The sequence below is a fragment of the Schizophyllum commune genome, assembly GCF_000143185.2.
Source record: "Schizophyllum commune H4-8 unplaced genomic scaffold SCHCOscaffold_1, whole genome shotgun sequence".
Lineage (NCBI taxonomy): Eukaryota > Fungi > Basidiomycota > Agaricomycetes > Agaricales > Schizophyllaceae > Schizophyllum > Schizophyllum commune.
The window spans coordinates 2754689-2769193 of NW_026089538.1; the positions used below are offsets into that span (position 1 = coordinate 2754689).

The window sequence follows — 14505 nt, forward strand, 5'->3', positions numbered from 1 at the left end:
CGGGGGCGGGCGGGAGAGAGCGGACCCTATGGTGGGGACGGGGTGGGATGAAGAGGAAGGAGAAGGGGAAACAGTCGAGACAGGCATGTGCGTGAACTATAAAGGCGGGGCACGCATGCGCGCACGCCAATTGACTGACGGTGCAGAAGGAGCGCGAGATGGCTCAGAGCCCAAGCCGAGATCGCATGACAGATCGCCGATCGCGCCACCGCGATTCGGCTTGGTTCGCGCGCACAAGGGGCCCAACAGGGTTGCCGTCCATGCGCCCATCCCCCTCGAGCCACCGACGGCTCGGCCTGCGCCAACCAAGTGAGCCAGCCGGGATCAACGGAAGACGCAGCACGGCGACCCGCCCTGGCAGGATCTAATCGGAAGGTATCTTATCACGCGCAATCTAATCAGATTTGATAAACCGCAGCATGCTGTATAATCTGATAAGCGTGGGTTGTGCGGGATGCAGGGCACCACGACGAACCTGCAGGAACACCCATACACCCGGCACTTCGTAGCTGCGACCTGGCTCAGCTGTACAGCATTCCCATCGACACGACACGCACTAAAATACATCCAAGTCTCTCCGTGCCCAACCCTTCGAGCCTCTTAGACTCTACACGGGGATCTCCTCCGACCCCAGCACGCCGAGGTCCCGCAACAGAAACACGCACTCTTCCACGCGCATCTCAAGTACCGTCAGCTTTTCCTCCTTCCGCTCCCACTCGCCCAAGATCTCCCGGTCGAGCCGTGTCAGCAAATTCTCGTCCGCCCGCACGTCCGTCCGCTGCCGCTTCTCCAGGACCGCCCGCACCATCGGCTCCTCCCGTTCCGCCTGCCGGCGCACCCCAATGTTGTACAGCGTCTTGTACAGCTCGCCAAGGAGGACAGTGTACGCTTTCGTCTGATCGACGTGCCTATGAGCGTGTTAGTCGTCAGGAGTGGTCACGATGTTGCGAGTTATAGTGAACACACCAAAGGTAGAACGTCCTCGTCGGATTCCGATCCGCCGTCTTCGGTACCTCCTGCGTGCTCACTAGCGAGTCCGCCGCCAGCGCCGCGAGAACCGTCCGCACATCCTTCGCTGGCAGCATCACCCCATGCGCGACCTGCTTGTCGTCTTGCTTTCCGCTCCCAAGCAACAGTCTAACCACCCTCAGTCCGTTCGGCCCGTGCTTCTCTCTTGCCGAGGCCTCCAGAACATGTCGTCTCAGTCGTCTACCAATCAGCCCGAATTCTGCCTGGATCTTCGAGCCGTAGGAGAGGAAGGCGGAGGCGCGGCCGGTGGGGGTGGGGTTGTCGGCGCAGGCGAGGAGGTGGAGGTAGTGTTTTGTGCAGGTGGATTTGGAGGCTTTGGAGGCGGAGATGGCGAGGCCGGATGCGAGGTCAGCGTCTTCAGGGATGTTGAGGATGATGTTGCCGATGGACACGGCGTCTGCGAGGGTAAAGGTCAGATGAGATGAATGATACGCGGTAACTTGGCATCCCACCTGAACGCTCTTCCGTCAAACTGGTCTGTGTAGACTCGGTGGCCTTCAGGACAGCGCGCATAACAGCAGCAGCGCCTTCATTGAACCGTTCTCTTGCAGCTTTCTCTATCAACTGTATACTATGAGCAAACACAAGCGGTTCACACGCCATAATTCCGTACCTGATTGCGAATATGCGTGTTGAACTTGTCAAAGTTGACTCGGAAGTACACTTCGTCCTAAAGGCTGTCAGGTGCGAAAACAGCACCGAGCATACCGCACTTACATTGACCTCCATTTCCTCCTCGTCTTCTCGTTTCTACTCGCCATTAGCGCATGACCCTCCTGATGCACCGTGTACACCACTCACCCTAATCTTCGCCGGCCTATAACCCGGCTGATCCCTCGCTTTCCTTTTCTGCGACCCTGTATCGTCAGCCCTGCCCCCTTACAATCAAGCCTCGCAACCCACGCACCAGCCCACATGCCGCATCCTCATCCTCCTCCCTCCTCAATCTCGCGACCGCAGCCTCCTTCGCCTCCCTTAACTCCTTCGCGGTGGGGAAGCCCGCGATCTTCGCCTTCTCCTCGAGTTCGTATTTGATGGCCTTGTCGCGCGGGGACAGGTGCCGTTTGGGTGTGGAGGGCTTGAGATAGGCGAGGGTGACGAGCTTATGTAGGGTTTGGCGGTGAAGGGAGGTTTCTGGGATGGGGGAGGGCGTCAGTGAGTGAGATTGCGCGCCACCCGGCAATGGTAGAGGGCGCACGCACCCTTGGGGCTGGACAAAGATAGCTGTTCCACTATATGTGGTGGCCGGAGCTTCCCATGGTCAAGTACCAGTTGCACGATATCTGAGCCCTGCGGTTAGCGCGCGTCAGCCAAAGTCGCGCACTCATCAATGGTGTACGCACCGCCTGCCCGAACAGCTGCCCTGCCTGCCACACCGCGCGTCCAAACCTCAGGCGCAGCATGCACTCTTCGGGGCTGATCTCGAGGACTTCGCCGTCAATTGGATCGAGCGCGTACCACAGGACATTGTGCTGCAGGAGGACGAGGCAGGCGGCGCGTACGGTGCGCGGGCGCAGGCCAGTCGCGCGAACGATTTGGGGGACAGGTAGCCGGCCGCGGGTGAGGAGGGCATCGGCGACTTTCTGGATAGATGACGGAATAAGGTGATGGAGAGCAATGATGAGCAGGGGAACTCCAGCGCGAGGGGAAATAGGCGACTCACCGCGGTCAAAGGACCGAAGTGGGAGTTGATGATCTGTGCACAGAGGCGGGCCGTTTGCGCGTCTGCCATGACTTCGATGAGAGAGTCGCGCTTCTCGAATAAATAATGAGGAGAATGGGTCTGCAGGACGCGCGCGAGGGTCGATGAGCGCGAGCGTTCCGGAAAAGCGATCGGATGCGGCGTGATCGCTGATGAGTGCACGTGGGCGTCATCATGTTCGACTCAGACTTTAACCTATAGTGTACACTGTCATCATGTCTTCCATCCTCAAGGCGAAGCAGGACATCGAGAACTCAATGAGACGCTGTCGTTTGAAACGTCTATCTTTTGACCATTGTTTATTTACAGATAAAGTTATACAGACACCTTTTTTCTCTAGTATAGGATCGCTGCTTGGAAGAATCGTTCGCGGCGTAGGACGAAGTACACTGCCCTTTTGTGAGGCATCTCGAACTCCTGGAACAAGCAATCAGCAAACTGCATCTGCCAATGGTCAGGTAACGTACTCTGTTGAACTCTTGCGGGAGGTAAGCGATAAGACGCGGGATGATAGGCAGGTCGTAACGCGGCTCGCCGACGACGACTTCCGTACGAGGGTCGCGGAGGAAGCACATATGCTTCATGGCAGTCATAACCGCAGTGACTACAGAATGTCAGGAAGGGTATAACAGAGAGGGAGAGGGACATACAGCGATGACGCCCACGGAATTTCTCCTCTCCGATAAGCAGGTGAGTACCCTGGTCATAGTCGCCCAGCCCGCCCACGAACGAGTTCATGTGGTCCTCCTTCACCCACGACATCTCCCCGTACCCTGCATGCTCTCCATTCCACGACACCAAGAAGCCCATGATATGCGGATCCGCGAGCCTGTCCGCCAGGTACTTCCGGTGCTTCTCGTCCGGCCCCCGCTCGCGCCAGCCTACATTCACGCGGTCCGAGTTCTGCCACTTCTTGTACACCTCGAAGTGCTCCGGGTTGCTCGCGTCGATGTGCGTGAAGGTGAGCTGCTCGCCGAGGGAGAAGATCCAACGGGAGTAGATGAGCTTGCCCGGCGCGGGCTTGGGCGGGCGCAGCGGGTGTGTCGTGCACACGTTCTCCGCGCGCGTGAAGGAGGTAAAGCGCGGGAAGGGCGTCATGGAGAGGGAGGGGTGGGGGATGGGATCCCGGAGCCAGTGCCGCGAGACAGGAGCGCCGGCACCCTGCCAGAATGCAGCGCGGATGATGAGCAGGTCGCGCGGGCCCGTACGGTCGGGCGGGGAGAACGCGAGGCCAGTCTGCGTGAGGTAGAAGAGGAGATCGTCCACATTCTCGAGCGAGTCGTCGAGCGCGGCGGGGATCACGTCGTCCTCGTACCGACGGATGCACAGCGCATATAGCGCGGCCCAGAGATCGTCGCGCGCCACGGTGGCGCGCGCGGGGGCCTTGACGAGTAGGACAGGCGCGTGCTCGGCGCGATCGTCGTTCACGATCCCGTGGGGGCTAGTGCGAAGCGTGCGCTCCTGCTTTTCGAAGACGATCGTCGGTGAGGTTGCGCCAGCGAGCGAGATCGCGATGGAGGTTTCGTCCGCGACGACATGGACGGGCGTGTTGTCCGGGAGGAGGAAGTCCTGCTCAGGCGGCGCGACAAAAGTCTCTGGGCGGAAGCCAGCGTACTGGGACTGCGGTTGCGCGGACATGGTGGGCGTAGGAGGGAAGGAGAGGATGGACCAATCCTGATATGGCGTAAGGCGCTAGCTTCTGCCCTTCACTGTCGGTCCGCTGTCCGATGGGCCTGGGCAATCAGATAAGATATCGGCCGCATGGACTGAGCATTCAGCACGTCAGCCCGCATACCAACGAGCCAGCTCAAAGGTGGAAGAAGGGTCTGACCGCGAGCTCACAGGCAAAGAAGAAGGCCGGCGTGCTTGGCAAACCAGTCTGCTCATTGGAATGACGATCAGTACAAGTGAGGTGTACAAGCGCGACAGTCCATACAGTCCATGAAGTAACCAGCTCAGCTTCAATCCTTGAGATCCACGACAGTGACCCTCCCGTGCATTCGAGCAAGCGCCGCATTCACTGACACCATCCCCTTCTCGTCGATGCTCACGCCGCAAGACTCGTGAATGTGACCGAAGACATGCAAGCGGCATTGCTGCAGGTCAGGCAGTCTACGCGCTAGGACAGGACATCCTGCGTGTATGCCGTGTCTCGTCTTGTCATGTAAGCGGTAAGGAGGCGTGTGCGTGAGGAGAATTTCAGTGTCCACGGTTATTCGGGAGTAGATCACTGCGCGCGGAAGGTCAGCCCGGCGAGCAGTTGAGGGGAGGGATACGCACCCTCTGCCTCGGTCTTAGTTTCATACTGGAAGGCGCCGATAGAATATCGTGCTGCCGCCTATGTTCTCGTCAGCCTCGGAAATACAGAGAGGATGGGCATACGCACTGGTGAGCCGTAAACCTTCCAACGGCGACCGGTGGGAGAAGTGATCGTGAGCGACTCATGCTCAAGGTAGCGGATGCCTTTGCTGGTGACGTCTTGGCTGCGTATGCGTTCGCGTACCCTCTCCAGGGGTATGCCATCCTGCAGGCTCGTGAGTCGCCCTTCGATCGTTCCCTCGAAGCACTGCGTGCTCACCCTGTCCTCGAAGTATTCCTGGTCCGCGGGGTCAATCTCCGCATCTAGGCAGAGCTAGCTCGCTGCGTGAGTGAAGGTCTAGAGATCGCCTCTGGCCATGCCTACATCGTGGTTTCCTGCTATGATGCTGTTGTACACCGTCAGTCGCTACTCCTCTCGGCTTGACATTGCACGCACCACTTGACTGAATGCGGCAGCTCGCCTAACCATTCCAATGTTTTCTGCAGTCTATGCGGAAATCCCTGACTGCTCAAGTCGCCCGCATGCAGGAGCACGTCCCCCGGCGGGATATAGCTGTACTTCTTCGAGTGCGTATCCGAGATGCACACGAAGCGTGTCCAGCCGTCTTCCTTGGGCGGAAGGGAGTTAGGGTCGGTGCCATCGGCAGTGTAGAGGCGAGAAGTGGAGGAGGAAGCCATGGAGATCGTAGTAAGCGCCCGTCGGCGTCATGGTTCAAGTAGGGTGGCGTGGGAAAATGCGTGTGGGCTGTATTTTCTGACCGAAATCAACTTCGTTTGCATCTTTGCTAAGGAAATGTTTGCAGCTCGAAGTTGAGGCCTCGCGTGAGATGTTGCCGAGCTCTACACCCGCAGCTGTCTTCCAAGCGGTGAGAGATATGTATGTATGTGCCGTAGATGAAAAGTAGCAACAATGTTCCCTGGTTCCATCTCGAGAATACCTGCGTGAATCGACGTGAGGTATGGACAGAACCGTGAATTCAGTTATGTATATTAGAATTTTGAGAACCAAAGGAAAAATCGAAAGAGTCGAGGCCGGTAATCGATGGAACGCTGAGGATCAGTGCACTGAGGTGAAGTCGATGGACGGTTGCACGTTCGCCATGATGGACCAGCGGCGATGCACATATGCAAGATAGCATCTAGTTTTTGTACGGAGTCCTACCGCATTCATTACGATTATGTGAAGCTTGTTGAGGACATGCTGGACGGGCGAAGTCGAGGAAACAAAATGATCTCCTCCTCTTCGGCCTCCGCCCCTTCATTGTCCAACAACGGGAGCGAGACCCGATCTTGATCGTCGTCCCTATTTGCATCGCCGTCAGAAGGCATTGAAGAGGAAGCCTGAGGCGCGCGCGGAGTTTGCAACAGCTCGAGCTCGTAGGTGTGGATCGAGCTGGCGCCACCGCTAGTGTGCGCCGACGCCACCGAACGGAATGATTCGTCGTGACTAGAGAAGTCCCTGATGTCAATAACAGGCTGAAGGTCAAGAACCACATCCGTATGGATGATACAGGGCTCTCCCAGTGAAAGCGGTCGGCAACTGAGTAGGTGCATGACCAACCGCTCGCAATCCAATCCCAACGTCAACTCGCTCTGGGCGAACATCGCCTTCAATTGAGCTGGGTGCATCGAAAGGGCATCCGAGGAGTCAACAACGTAGACCGAGTATACGTCGTCAGCACGGAGCCGATTCTCGTAGGTGAGAACAGCTGACATGCCGTGTCGCCGAAATAGATGCATATTCCAGCGCTTCAGCTCCTCGTAAACCAGGTGCAGACATGGAACGTGGATGCGGTCGCGGTGTAACACCGCCGGAGGTAACGCCTGATTTTGTGGTGAAAGTGCCTCTGGCGGGGCACGGTGACGAAGCGCGATCTCATGCTGCATAAGGGTTAGATTTGCGGAATTATGGCGGTCGCGTACGGAAAGAGACGGACCAGGGAACGAATGAACCTCAAGAAGTCTGAGCGTTCTATGCCACGCTCTGGAAAAACGACATCGAATAATAAAGAGCTGTAGTCCATACACCACATAGGATTGCGCAGCAACTCGATGATGGGATGAGGGATGAATTTCGTGAGTCTCCTGGAGCGCCCCAGTAGTCGTGCGCCGGTATCTCCATTTCCGTCGAAATCCATCGCGTGGGCCACCTGCAGCAAATCTTGATCGCGTATCTGTCGCCCATCGCCAGACAATTCGGTTTCGCTGATTGTATGCTCTTGTTCAACAGCCGCATGCAGTCCGGATGGACCATGCGCAATCTCAGTTGCCGCTGGTCCTGGGGCGAGAGCTACAGGTGCCATGACGCTTGGTCCGGAGGAGAAGCGAGAGCGATGGGATTCAAAAGATGCAGCCGAACTTTGCGTTGTTTGACTCCCGGCACTTGTAAGGATGGCGTCCGAAGACGCGAACTCCACAACCGTGGCCGGATTCTTGAATCGTACCAAGCGAGGAAATGCACTCTCAAGCACCTGTGGCATCGAAGTTGGAACTGGCCCGTGCAAAAGAGCGCGATCGTTCGGCATATCTGTTCTTCTGCTCAGTAGAGTAGTTGAATAGTATGTCGTATAAGATTATTCACCTGGGCCAGATATATTGGTTTCCCAATGAAAGCGTGAAGACACCACTGGGGGTACTTCTGATAAGTTTGTCGACAGCTCACTATCTGACATTGACGAGGTCTCCACTACGATGAAGGGGCCGCCTTCGGGAAGCAGTCGGCCATATGGCGCAAAATCGTGCGATATAGTGGAAGAGGTTGATTCGGCGACGGAAGGGTCATCAACCCTCGGCAGCTGATATGGCATCGCAACATGCGAAGGAGGTCGAAATGCCGGATTCCCGGACGGATTCGGCTGCACCAGCTGCTCCTGGGGGTATGGCGATTGCCCAGGGAGGTCGATGACAGACTGCCTTAGTTGTGGTGGCGCAGCATACAAGGGACGCGGGTGAGCGAGAATGGTGGGAGGTGCTGTGGACTGCGTAATTTCCTGTACTAGTGACATGCCATCCATTTGAGAGGGGCGAGAGTGGCGGCCACTGTTAGGCCGTCCTTGAGAGCTGTATATCGAGTCTTCTGGTAGCAGCTGTTGAACCATAGATGTCAGTCGAGCTTTCCAGGCATTATCCATGCCCTCTCCGTAGCGTGTAAAAGTCACACTCATGGCAATCAGATAGGCCATGCCGAGGCCGAACATGCATGCCATCGAGATACGCGTCGCAGAGGTGGCAGAATCGCTTTTTGAGCGATCCGTGTCATGCGAACCCGTTCGCCAGGCATAGGACATGATGCTGAAGATGAACAGGATGAGTGACCTTTTGAATTTGAGTGCTTGAACTGGGAGCGCAACAGTCTTCCGACCCACCATGCGAGCCACACGACAGGCATAGCTAAAAGAACCCAAACGTTCCACCAGATGGCCTCGCGTTGCTTTTGTGCTTCCTAGCACTGACTCAGCACGACGGAGAGAACACGACACTCTACACGCTCACCTCGGCCCAAGCGGATGCCTTATGCATCCGCTTCATCGTTCCAAAGCGAATGATGTACAAGCAACCGTACAATAGGGACATCAGAGCAGCTGTGAGGGAGAGGAGACACGCTGTCCTCGTCACGATATCCGAAGCAGCATCGTCAATCTATAGTTCATGTTAATCAGTATCATGCGACCGCAGAGATCGGAGGATTGGAGACTATAGTACCTGTAGCATCGAGACTAGCGCACTGGAGTCAAAGGTCATTGATCCGTCGATTATGACAAATAAGCGACACGTACGACAGGAGGAGTGCGGAAATAATATTTTGGGTTTTCCACTCACGAAGAAGAGAGTCAATGAAAGTCTCCCAAGAATCCCGGAAGCGATGCATCGCAGGAGTCACCTGCGACGCATATTGAGGAGCAGTACTCCAGTTGGAGATGTGGTGTAACTGGGCCAAAGCTTCCTGTCGCTCCTTCCGACCCTTGTCCTTCCATCCAGAGGCAGTAGTTCTCGCTAATTTCTGAACCTCCGCCATGCTCAACTCGGCGTCTTCCAGCACGCGAGCGACCCTTCCGTGATAGAACACGGGCATACGGAATAGCAGCATGAGATAGAGAAATAGTGGCAACCTATAGGTCAACGTTGTGCATAAGTCGCTGAAGAAGCGATCGCCAAACTTCCCCGAAGTCGCCTGATATCTTTGAGTTTGGACCTCAAGAGGTGAAGGGGTAGAAACTTTGAGTGGTAGCCAGTATTGCCGCTGGGGGTATCGCGTGAACGGTAATGTGTCTTGAGCATGTGGTCCATGAGCGTAAGTCCCACCAGAAGAAGACCTCCTTGTCGGCGCGGCACTGGAGAACATGCTGGGGTGAGATTCGGCGACACGCGCAGGAGGTGAAGTCGGCAAAGACGCTGAAAATGGATCGCCGCGCGTATACACCATTCGTTCGGGTGCGACAGCCTGAGCTGACGGTCTGGAAGAAGGAGTACGAGCCATCGACGACTTTCTTGCGTCGCGCAGAATGCTCTCGGAACCGCCGGTAGCTGGAGGGCGCGACCTGCTCTCTGATGGAGCTGAAGATCGTGGTCTAGCGTTTCTGTCCTCTTGATCCCTTTCGGGCCTGGTGAAGGCAGAAGTGCTCCTCGCGGGCTCGTGCGTGGTACCGCTGTCGGCGAGAGGCGCTGTATTCGGATCGGAAATCCCACCATGACGATTACGGACACCGATGGTGGCCGGTGATTGACCATAAGCTTCCCTGGGGAAGCGCTGAAAAACTGGGAGTAGTCAGTCGGTTGTACACGCATGAGATGACAGAGAAAAACGCACAATGGTGGACTGAGGTCGTCCAACCCGACGGGGTGGGTCCAGAGTTCGAGTCCGTGGTCCTGCTGGACACAGAAGACATGAGAAACGGTGTTCTCTTGAATCACAGGCTGAGATGCTCGATATAAGACAGCGGCCGGGGCTTTTATAGACGCTGAAGCTGTTCAGCCCTGTTATGGTTCATCAAGGAAAACAGCACAGCATGTCACCCGCAACGGTGCCCACGGTCATCCGGGCACGATGCTGAGAACTTGACAGAAGCGGCCATAACGATGTTGTGGATCTAATCAGGAGCGCTGGTGTTCAAGTTGGGCTGTCGCGTTGTATGAAGTTGAAGCCCTTCATGAACATTTCTACGCATTTTATTGCTGAAATGCGAGAAGTCGCCGAAGGCAGAAATAATGTGGCATGTTGGTCACCGAAAGACCATATTCCACCGATCTCAGGGAGGCGGGAATCTCCGGCTTCGTGTGATTTTGTGACTTCAACTGTGACACTTCATTAGATATCAGCCGCGCCACTGGCAAGACGCCTTTCGATACGTATTGCCATCACTGCTATGTACCGGATGGGGATATACTTAGGCAGTCCTAGCAGTCCTAGCTCGATGTGAAGCGAGCAGACCACGTTACGCGAAGAGTGAGGGAAAATACTTCAGAGGTCATCGTAAGGCAGCATATCCTATTTTGTCACGTACATCAGTAGTCGTTATGGACATTAGGAAGTACAACATGACTTGTTTGCGACCATGAAGTACTCATGCTGTTCATTCTGAGCTTTCACCCCAGTACTTATTTCACCGCCGAACAACCGCATCGACGGGGCGCTCACGGGCGGTGTTCTGCACTCGTGCGCTGGCCCTTTCCCCGGCCGAATCAGACTATGGCGTAGATATGGCCGGGATCACCGAATCTGACTGTGCGGTATCGCGACGACCGCTCGAGCCCTCGTCTATGGTGGATAGTTGATGGGGTCTATAAGGAGACGTCCTGCGCGACGAGGCAGACGACGGATCCGACCGACCCGTCGGACTACGCGGTGGCGCCGAATCCGGGAGAGGCATCGGTGGAGAGGCAGGGATTGGCGAGGAAGTCCAGCGCTGTCGACTCGGGCTGCCCTGAAGGCGCTCGATGTCGATGACCACATCGGCCTGAATTCGCTCCCTGAACGCCGACGGAGGGCGGCTATCGTACAAGTAGATCACAACCCCCTCGGCATGGTGCATGGGGATGCTGTCGCTGAAGAGGGCCTTGATGGATTCCTCATCTGCTAGAAGTGTGTTCGGCATGTCGACGAGGTACACGGCGTACCCATCCTCTGCGTCATGACGCGTGATATAGGTGAGAACCGCGGACATCCCGCGCTGTCGAAAGAAGTGCTCGTTCCATCTCTGCAACTCGGCGAATACGGCGTCTGAGTCGGCTTGCGAGCGGGATCGTGGGCGTCCACGGTGTGAGGTCCCTGCGGAGCGTGACCGGGGAGAGCGACTGCGCCCCGCAGAAGCATACGCGCGCATCTATGGTGAGCATGTCAGAATGGCCCTGGTACCGCGCAGAAAGACGAGAGCTCACCACGCTCGAGGTAAAAACATCATGGTCATGATACTCAATGCACCGTTCATAGAAGATGGTATCAAAGAGCTCTCGATCACGATCGCTGTCCACAAGTCGCTCGTTGGTGATCAGATCGACTACCTGGCGAGGCCTGAAGCCAGTGAACGGCCCCCGGCGCGTAAGCTTGCGCGCGAAAGCCGCCTTCACAGGATTTTCGTGAAGGGCTTCAGTTTTCGACTCCCACTCGGAGGACACCAGAGGCTGACTGTGGATGATTGGCGGAGGCGGAGGCATCGCTGGCCGTTCACGATGGGACAAAGCAGACTGCGAGCGCGAGCGCGAACGGCGGTCTACGGGTGATATCTCGTATCCCGCCTCGGTCGAATGGCTATGCCGCGATGGGTACGGCACAACCGTCGGCGCCTGTGAAGGGGCCTGGAACACGATAGAGGGGCCTTGCTGAGGCCATTGCATCTGCTGTGGAGGTAATGGTACCGAGGGGATATACTGGCTGAAGCTGGGGCCTAGGTATGGGAGGGGAGGAGGCCAGTTGGTGGGCGTCATGGAATGCAGCGGACTGGGAGCCTGAGGTATGAACGGCTGCTGCTCTGGTATAGTCTGCGCTGGATACCCAAGGCGGACGTTAGGCCGGCGAGAGGACTTGACCTGCGGCTCAGAGAGTGTTTTGCTTGCTGTCGGGGTGGTCGGTTCGGGGGAAGCGGGCGGCAGACGTGGCGGGGGAATCACATCCTCGTCCGCTTCTGAGTAGGAAGAGTGCCGTCGCTGTCGCCGCCGAGTCGTCGTGGACGATCTTCCCGAGCGCACGGTGTCCGTGGAAGTTCTCGTCGTCGAGGGTGTGTACGATGTTGCTGGGCTGTACGTTGGATAGTGGCGTACGTCGGCCTCAGAGCCGTATGTATGACTCTCCCTACCATACGAGCCATGAAGAGGATACTGCACCGGCGTCGTAGGCGAATATGGCGGTATGGTCGGCGGTACAGAGTATGGCGTCTGCCAATTTGACGGGTACGCGACACTCGAAGCATACGGGGTCGTCGCTGGGATGATCGGATATTGCTGCGAGACCTGACTTGGGCGGAAAGGCTGACTGGCGCTCGGCTGGCCATACGCGTTGACCGCTGTGCCGTCAGGGAGGATTTGCGCGATCATGGAAGACATCTGCCGCTTCCACGCCTTGTCCATCTGGTCGCCGTACCGCGAGAAGGTCTTCGCCATGGCCGCGAGGTAAAGCACTCCAAGGCCTAGGATGCAAGTGATGCCGATGCGAGTGCCGAGGGCGGCCTCTTTGCTGGTCGTGCGAGCGTCGGGGTCGGAGACGGAGCCTGTGCGCCAGACGTAGGACATGATGCTAACAATGAACAAGATGATAGACCTGCAACGGCGTTAGAAGTATTTTGGGAAGCGATATGAAGTTCGTCACCAGGTGAGCCACACGACAGGCATGGCTAACAGCACCCACACGTTCCACAGAATGGCTTCGCGACGCTTTTGCGCTTCCTGAAATGTTATCAGTACTGTGGATGCGGGCGCGAGAAGGGAATGTGAGCTCACGTCGGCCCAGGCGGAGGCCTTGTGCATGCGCTTCATGGTACCAAAACGGATAATGTAGAGACACCCGTATAGCAGCGACATAAGTGCCGCGATCAGCGCCAGTATACAGACTGTGCGTGTAACGACGTCGTCTGCGGCTACGTCGATCTGGATATCAGGTCAGAGGCCAGGTGCACCTGTGATTTCGATCCTCACACCTGTAGCATCGTCAAAAGCGCACTGGGACCGTCCATGGTGTCAGGTCGGGTAAACACTAAAAATGGCGTCACGTACGAAAGCAAAAGGGCAGATATAACATTCTGAGTCTTCCACTCGCGTAGAAGGGAGTCGATGAAAGTCTCCCACGAGTCGCGGAAGCGCCGCATAGCAGGAGTCACTTGTGAAGCGTATTGGGGAGAAACATTCCAGCTGGTCATATAGTCAAGTCGACTCAGCATCTCCTCTTTGGAAGACTTTTTCTTCGTATCCTTCGCCTTCCATTCCGACGCCGTTGTCATCGCAAGTTTCCGCACGTCCGCGAGGCTCATCTCAGCGTCCTCGAGCACGCGGGACACCCTTCCGTAGTAGAAGACAGGCATCCGAAAGAGGAAGATCTGATAGACGAAGAGGGGCAGCCGGTAGGTTATAAATGTGTAGAGGACGCCGAGGACGTTGTCGCCGAATTTGGTGGACGTCGTCTGGAACTGCTGAACATCGTGACCTGGAGGGACGTACAGTCCACTGGGTGTCACTGTGTAGTGCTGCGAAGCCGGAGGCGGAGGCGGAGCATACTGTGCCGAAGGATACTGAGGCGTCGGAGCGGGCGCCTGCGGATACGAGTATGGAGGTATCACTGGAGGCAGGGGCGTAGCTATGGGCGACGGAGGAGACGACGCGGCTGAGAAGGGAGCACCAGTGCTGTACGCCACGCTCTCCGCGGTCTGATAGTGCGGTGATGGCACTGGCAGAGACGGTATAGGAGCTGGCGGTATAAAGACCGAAGGAGGCGGAGGTAGGTCGCCTGTAGAGCTTCCCCCCGTATACGCGCCGAATGTACCTGCATGTCTCGATGGACTTCGCGAGCGGCCACGAGATGCTGAAGCATAGGAGTCTTCGGTCTCGCGGCGCCGTGGGCGTGTGCGTCGGCGCGCGCGTTCAGCCCTTCGCATCCTTCTTGCGCTGGTATACGCTGATTCGGTCTCAGTTTCCGACGGTGAAGAAACGCCTCTCAGGGGACTTTCTGTATATACTAGCTTTGGGTAAGCGTGCGATTGCTTGGTGCAGAGAACGTGACTTACAACGTTCTGAAGGAGCGTCTCGGGCTGACGCCCTCTCGGAGAACGACATGTTGAATTTGTACGAAGACAAGCAAGAGGTAGGCTAGTGCGCCAGGAGGGAGTTCAGACAATCCCCAGGTCATCAGCCACTTATAAGCGCCCTCAGTGATAGATGGTCGAAAGGCACGCGGCCGAAATTTTCATCAACGTTGACAATGTTGATGGCATTCATGCGTGGTCCTTGATACAACATCCGATAAGTGCGGGTTT

At 56.7% G+C, this 14505-nt stretch overlaps 5 protein-coding genes across 5 annotated transcripts; all 5 read right to left on the reverse strand.

Moving 5' to 3' along the window:
- Window positions 1-607: 607 nt before the first annotated feature.
- Window positions 608-2761, reverse strand: SCHCODRAFT_014169 (uncharacterized protein; the record flags this gene model as incomplete). Its single annotated transcript, XM_003034974.1, has 8 exons — window positions 608-908; window positions 967-1426; window positions 1482-1593; window positions 1643-1699; window positions 1937-2163; window positions 2232-2319; window positions 2373-2612; window positions 2693-2761. 8 exons carry the CDS (start codon window positions 2759-2761, stop codon window positions 608-610), a joined length of 1554 nt encoding a protein of 517 aa, XP_003035020.1.
- Window positions 2762-2981: 220 nt separating this feature from the next.
- On the reverse strand, window positions 2982-4385 carry SCHCODRAFT_02607191 (uncharacterized protein). Its single transcript, XM_003034973.2, has 3 exons — window positions 3382-4385; window positions 3199-3335; window positions 2982-3148 (listed from the first exon to the last, which is right to left on the reverse strand). The coding sequence occupies exons 1-3, from the start codon at window positions 4367-4369 to the stop codon at window positions 3068-3070; spliced, it is 1206 nt and encodes a 401-aa protein (XP_003035019.1). The 5' UTR covers window positions 4370-4385; the 3' UTR covers window positions 2982-3067.
- A 194-nt stretch (window positions 4386-4579) lies between these two features.
- On the reverse strand, window positions 4580-5772 carry SCHCODRAFT_02607194 (uncharacterized protein). Its single transcript, XM_003034972.3, has 6 exons — window positions 5487-5772; window positions 5415-5436; window positions 5310-5363; window positions 5118-5255; window positions 5012-5069; window positions 4580-4961 (listed from the first exon to the last, which is right to left on the reverse strand). The coding sequence occupies exons 1-6, from the start codon at window positions 5726-5728 to the stop codon at window positions 4693-4695; spliced, it is 783 nt and encodes a 260-aa protein (XP_003035018.1). The 5' UTR covers window positions 5729-5772; the 3' UTR covers window positions 4580-4692.
- Window positions 5773-5882: 110 nt separating this feature from the next.
- On the reverse strand, window positions 5883-9936 carry SCHCODRAFT_02525771 (uncharacterized protein; the record flags this gene model as incomplete). The annotated part of the gene is made up of 8 exons (XM_003034971.3): window positions 5883-6931; window positions 6988-7541; window positions 7713-8365; window positions 8416-8492; window positions 8543-8689; window positions 8753-8774; window positions 8827-9805; window positions 9858-9936. 8 exons carry the CDS (start codon window positions 9934-9936, stop codon window positions 6227-6229), a joined length of 3216 nt encoding a protein of 1071 aa, XP_003035017.1. The 3' UTR covers window positions 5883-6226.
- Window positions 9937-10498: 562 nt separating this feature from the next.
- On the reverse strand, window positions 10499-14342 carry SCHCODRAFT_02607196 (uncharacterized protein). Its single transcript, XM_050344254.1, has 7 exons — window positions 14257-14342; window positions 13253-14207; window positions 13177-13198; window positions 12980-13126; window positions 12849-12925; window positions 11426-12800; window positions 10499-11370 (listed from the first exon to the last, which is right to left on the reverse strand). Exons 2-7 carry the CDS (start codon window positions 14125-14127, stop codon window positions 10735-10737), a joined length of 3132 nt encoding a protein of 1043 aa, XP_050202987.1. The 5' UTR covers window positions 14128-14207; window positions 14257-14342; the 3' UTR covers window positions 10499-10734.
- Window positions 14343-14505: the final 163 nt, after the last annotated feature.